General features: G+C 42.7%; 1 protein-coding gene across 6 annotated transcripts; it reads right to left on the bottom strand.

Moving 5' to 3' along the window:
• Nucleotides 1–737: 737 nt before the first annotated feature.
• On the bottom strand, nt 738–4181 carry RNASE10 (ribonuclease A family member 10 (inactive)). Of its 6 annotated transcripts, none has more exons than XM_025295991.3 (3): nt 3936–4177; nt 1994–2110; nt 738–1855 (listed from the first exon to the last, which is right to left on the bottom strand). In XM_025295991.3, the coding sequence occupies exon 3, from the start codon at nt 1848–1850 to the stop codon at nt 1215–1217; it is 636 nt and encodes a 211-aa protein (XP_025151776.3). In that variant the 5' UTR covers nt 1851–1855; nt 1994–2110; nt 3936–4177; the 3' UTR covers nt 738–1214. The 6 variants fall into 6 exon arrangements, with proteins under 6 accessions (XP_025151776.3, XP_025151777.3, XP_006048447.3 ...); XM_025295992.3 differs by having other exon boundaries at nt 3944–4177; XM_006048385.4 differs by lacking the exon at nt 1994–2110 and having other exon boundaries at nt 738–1881; nt 3936–4181.
• Nucleotides 4182–5545: the final 1364 nt, after the last annotated feature.

Below are 5545 nucleotides of genomic sequence, written 5' to 3'. Positions count from 1 at the left end.
CATAGTGAATCCTTATTGCCATTTTCGAAGATCTCTTCTGTACCCCTGCCTGTCTAAACTATTTCTCGATAGATTTGAAGTCAAAGGAAATAGGCTGGGGCAACCACTTACACCCTCTATTTATTCAACTCCATAGCATTTCTCCTCTGAGTAGATCCAGTACCTTTTCTGCTGAAAATATTCTTTCACCCACTTTCTTGTTTTTCAGAAAAAAAGGAAAGAGGTACTGAGTGAGAATAAAATTCCCTCCAATCCCATTCATTCTACATCTATTGAGCATCTAATGTGAGCATTATTCTACTTATTGGACATAGTTTTAAAAAACAGTTCTCTTTTCTCATCAGTCTCCTGACCCACCCTCCCTCTAAATCCCTATGCCAAACTCTTTATAAGACCAACATCTTCTTATCCGGCATGGCATAAGAGATCAGTGTTGGCTGAATGAATTTCTAAAAGGATTCAGGGAAAGAATAGGGAGAGCCCCAAAAGAAGAGGAAAATGAGACTAGGAGAAAGTGGCTGGGGGTGAGGGAGAAACAAAGGGAGGGAAGAGAAGATGCAAAATGATAGGTAGTAAAAGATGGGAGGGAAAAGAGTTGAGAAAGGTCAGGAAAATGAGTGCTGTCTTTGCCCCAGAACATGTTCGATCTCGGTCTGCACCACCATAGCCCTGTACCAAGGGGGTACACCTACAACCAGGGGTCAGGAAAAGAACCTTTGTCCATATGGCTTTTCAAATACAGTCACAGGTAGAGTCGCTTTAATTTGCATCTACAGCAATGAAGTGCTTCTTGGGAAGCCCAGGAGGTTTATGTGAGTGCCCTAGAAGCTCGTGGTGGCTAGCTGGGAAGGACATGGGTAAGGATGCATTAAACTCTTGTACTCCACACCTAAAGGCCTCCAGACCAGGGAACAGACTAATGACCAAGATCATGAAAGAGACTGTCTTATCTTTTTCCAGGACAAGGGATAGACTCCAAGAGACAGAACCTACAGAGATCAGACATCATCACCCTCTTCTGCCACATCGAATCCCAGGAACAAAATACAAGTTGGTTGAACCCTAGGGAAAGAAGATTTATATTTTTGTATTTATCAGAATAGTCCAGCTTCTCTTCCCAAACCCTTCTTTGCAGAATACTTAAGGATGAGAACCGTAAGGAAAAGAAGTGAAAGAAAGACAAAAGTGAGAAGGTGAAGAAAAGAAAAGTTACTTCATGATGTTATCTGGACTTTCATGTCACTACAGGACATAAGAATGTACTTTTCAAGAATAAAAGTTACATAATTACAGTGAGGAATCACTTGGCCTGATTTGGATAACTTGCAGAATGTCAAATCAAAAGGACGGGGGCTTTTGTGGCATTTGCCTCCCTTGAGATCACAGGCAACAGCAGGACTCTTACAGACAGCTTTGACTGCATCTAGTTCCTCATGGATAAATATGTACTGGGGTATGCAAGTGTGGTCTTTTGACTTCACCTTCAGTGCCATCAGGGCATTGCATTCCCTGTCCATCACGTCAGATCTAAGATAGTCTTTGTTGCTCTGTAAAAGAACCTCAGCTCTGAGCATCCTGTCTCCTCCAACTTCATCTTCACTGATGATGGTGTCTTCTGGTTGCATCACTTCTTTGTTGCTAACCAGCAGGGTTTCTGTGCTTCGGCTGGCCAGTCCCTCCTTAGTAGCCTCAGCTTTGTCCTGTGAGTCACTGGACAGAAACTCATCCAGTAGCTGATCACTTTCCTCCAGGATGGCTGCGGCCATCTGGAGTCCCACACCCAGGCCCACCCCTAGGCCCAGTAGCAGCAGCAACATCATGAAAAAGATCTGCACCAGAGTCAGCTTCATTTTGCCTGGTAGGAAGAAGGGAAACAGAGGACTGACTTTGAGATGAAACTTGGCTCCAGTAGAGATCCTAAACTCCCCAAAGCCCCGAGAGCATAGTCTTTGGGGTCTTCTCCTCCCCCTTCTCCACATTATCCATCCCTTACCCAAGGCTGAGATCCTTTCTCACTCTTTTCCCATTCTCCTGCCCTCTCATTCATTCCTTGTTGCTGTGGAATAATATGTGGATCCTGCAGTACTGCAAGATGACCAGGGAAGCTGTTCTGTAATTGGTTCACATACAGGGAATCAGGGGGGAAGGTTGACATCAATTGACTTTTAAACAGAAATTAGTTCCAAGTCACCAAAAAGAATAGGTAAAAAGACAAATACAGTGTCACTTTTTCCTTGAGAGAAATTCTTGTAGAAACTCTTATTCTTAGTAAAAGACTAGAATTACCATAGGAGACCAACTCCCTATTTTTTTCCCCAAATTTATTTTTGCTCATTCAAGTATTTATTATTCTCCCAGCTACCCACCTTCCCCCCAAAAGATCAAAAAGAATAGAAAAAATACTATAGTTCATTTTCACTCCTAAGCTGAGGCTGATGGGGAAGGGAGATTGGGGAGGGGAGGGTGTGGGGAGGGAGCCAAATTTTCCCTTGCTAAAACTGAATCTTGTCAAGTCAAATCTTTTCTACTATTATTGATCACTTAGCACTTGAATATTTCCTGCTGGTTAGTTTTTATACTCTTTAAGGAGGATAGGGACTAAGAATGGAACAAAAGTAAACCAAACAAATGAGCATTGGAGTTCCATTATTAGTAGAGATCCTAAAGAGGCTGAGAGAAGGAGCACGTGCCTTTGTCCTGCTTTGCCAGCCTCATGCCCCTATCAAAGAGAGACTTTCCCTATTAGAAAAAAATATTGCTATAAAGAACATTTTTGGGACAATTGATAATACAAGAATATTGTCAATGGAGTAGATAGGAGTGCTATGTCCGTGTTTGATACGTGGAATTTGAAATTTATACTACAATTGTCAAAGAGGATATCTTTGTTCTTAGAAAATGAATCCTAAAATATTGCTCAGGGGCATAATACAAGCAACTTCCTCTTCAAGATTCAAAATGAAAATCATATGGGGAATTCCCTGGCAGTCCAGTGGTTAAGACTCTGTGATCTCACTGCATAGGGCCTGAGTTCAACCTTTGGTTGGGGAACCAAGCCGGGTAGAGTGGCCATAAGCCACACTTCCCATAAGCTGGGTAGCGCAGCCAAAGAAAAAAAGGTAGATCATGTGAATGTCTGTGCATGTGTGTTTACAGAAAAAGAAAGAAAAAAGGTTTAATGAGGGAAAGAAAAATTTTAAATATTGTGATTGGGCAAAGGGTATTTAGGGGTTCCTTAGTCAAGGCTATGGTTTTTCCTGTGGTCATGTATGGATGTGAGAGTTGGACTGTGAAGAAGGCTGAGCGCCGAAGAATTGATGCTTTTGAACTGTGGTGTTGGAGAAGACTCTTGAGAGTCTCTTGGACTGCAAGGAGATCCAACCAGTTCATTCTGAAGGAGATCAGCCCTGGGATTTCTTTGGAGGGAATGATGCTGAAGCTGAAACTCCAGTACTTTGGCCACCTCATGCGAAGAGTTGACTCATTGGAAAAGACTCTGGTGCTGGGAGGGATTGGGGGCAGGAGGAGAAGGGGACGACAGAGGATGAGATGGCTGGATGGCATCACTGACTCGATGGACGTGAGTCTGAGCGAACTCCAGGAGTTGGTGATGGACAGGGAGGCCTGGTGTGCTGTGATTCATGGGGTCGCAAAGAGTTGGACACGGCTGAGCAACTGAACTGAACTGAACTGTATTATTGTTGTAACTTTTCTGTAAAGTTACAAATATTAAAAAAAAATTTTTTTTTTAACCATGACGCACAGCTTATGGGATCTTAGTTCCCCAACCAGGGATCAAACCCAAGTCTTCCACAGCAAAAGCATGAAGTCCTATTCACTAAACCACCAGGGAATTCCCTCAAATTTTTTTTAATTTTTAAAAAAGAGAATTTCTCATGTTTTTCCCTGGAGTGCCCAACAACACTGTGACTTACCTACATACCTAGATAGCTTCAGAGATGCTTGTGTCTTCTTGGTTTCCAATTTTGTCCCTCCCAGGTTTTCCTTTTCTCGAAAAAGTACCCTGGATGCTGGTCTGGAGAAAAATGGTTATCCTCTTGTGGTTCCTGGGCTCTTAAACCCAGACTTACTTCCTACACCCATTTCCACTCCCACTCTCTCTACCTAGCACTGAATAAACACACAGCCAATTGTCCTTTCTGCTCCCATGAACACTTTGAAGTAAGGCTACTTGGATATTGAAACAGATCCAGACATCCAAGACAGGAAATGTCTCCAGTCTGGAAAACTGCAAATGGTTTTATTTACCCAATCAATTGTTCCACTTCTTTTTTTTTTTTTTTTTTTTTCCCACTTCTGATTTACACCCACTATCCTGTGGTTCATAGCAGCCTGACCTTGACTTTAAATTTCAGTCATTTCCTTCTATTTTCTGCTTTCCTGTCAACTTTCCCTATCATTTCTGAAATCTCAAAATCTTTGGACTGTATTTGGTTCCTCCCTCCAACATAGCTATTTTGCTTTTTGCATTTTAGAACTGTATCATGACTTCATGAAATTTGGCTATTTGAGTCAATGATGATTGTTTACATATCTTTATCTATGAAGCCTATCCCAGCTCTCCATTCTCCACTTCCTGTTTCCAACCCTCAGCCGATAAATTCATGTCAGGTTTTGGAAACATGATGATTTAGTCCTAGATAAGAGAATATCCATAGCAGCTGTCAGTCCCTATGGTCTTGGTGAGTACAGTCAAGAGGTTATAGTGTTGATTCTACTTATTTCTTTAGCTGAAAGTGACATCATGAGATATTTTTAAAGCATCCTGGAGCTCATTAAAGCGGTATGAAAATCCTCTTTAGACATAAACAGAGAACTTTAGGAGGATGATTTGCTGTGTCTTTCAGGCAGGAGTTCTCTAATAGTGGTCTAGGAACAGCTTCTGTGATCTGCAAAGTCTATCAGGCTGAATTCTACACTGCCGGTGTTGATTCACAGTAACTAATAACAGCGTGCATGCTTAGTCGCTCAGTCGTGTCTGACTCTTTTCAACCCTTTGGACTGCAACCTGCCAGGCTCCTCTGTCCATGGGGTTTTTCAGGCAAGAATACTGGAGTGGGTTGCCATTTCCTTCTCTAAGGGATCTTCCTGACCCAGGGATCTAACCCAGAACTCCTGTCACTATCGCAGGGGGATTCTTTACCTGGTTAGCCATGGGGGAAGCCTAATAATAACAGCAACGAACTATTATGGAGCACTTGCTTCATGCTGGGCACCTATTGCATTTCACCCTCACAATTTGCTCATGCTATCCGTCTTTGGTGTCTGTTCTGCCCTTTCATTCTGACGTGAAGGCTGAGTAAAGGTGCTTCTGCTGAGCCCAATAGCTGTCTGGAGTCAGCAGGGATAAAACATACAACTTTATACACCATTTGTTTCTTTATGAGTGTTAACTCGTGTTGGACTCTTTGCGACCTTACGGACTGTAGCCTGCCAGGCTCCTGTATCCATAGGATTCTCCAGGCAAGAATCGTGGAGTGGGTTGCCATGCTCTGCCCCAGGGGATATTCTCCCCTCCAGGGAT

The sequence above is a fragment of the Bubalus bubalis genome, chromosome 11, assembly GCF_019923935.1.
Source record: "Bubalus bubalis isolate 160015118507 breed Murrah chromosome 11, NDDB_SH_1, whole genome shotgun sequence".
NCBI lineage: Eukaryota > Metazoa > Chordata > Mammalia > Artiodactyla > Bovidae > Bubalus > Bubalus bubalis.
The sequence above is the reverse complement of the archived record's forward strand: the minus strand, read 5'-3'. Positions and strand labels throughout refer to the sequence as shown.

Coding starts and splice junctions, on each gene's coding strand:
- RNASE10 (XM_006048385.4), bottom strand. CDS start 1,850: ATGAAGCTGACTCTGGTGCAGATCTTTTTCATGATGTTGCTGCTGCTA.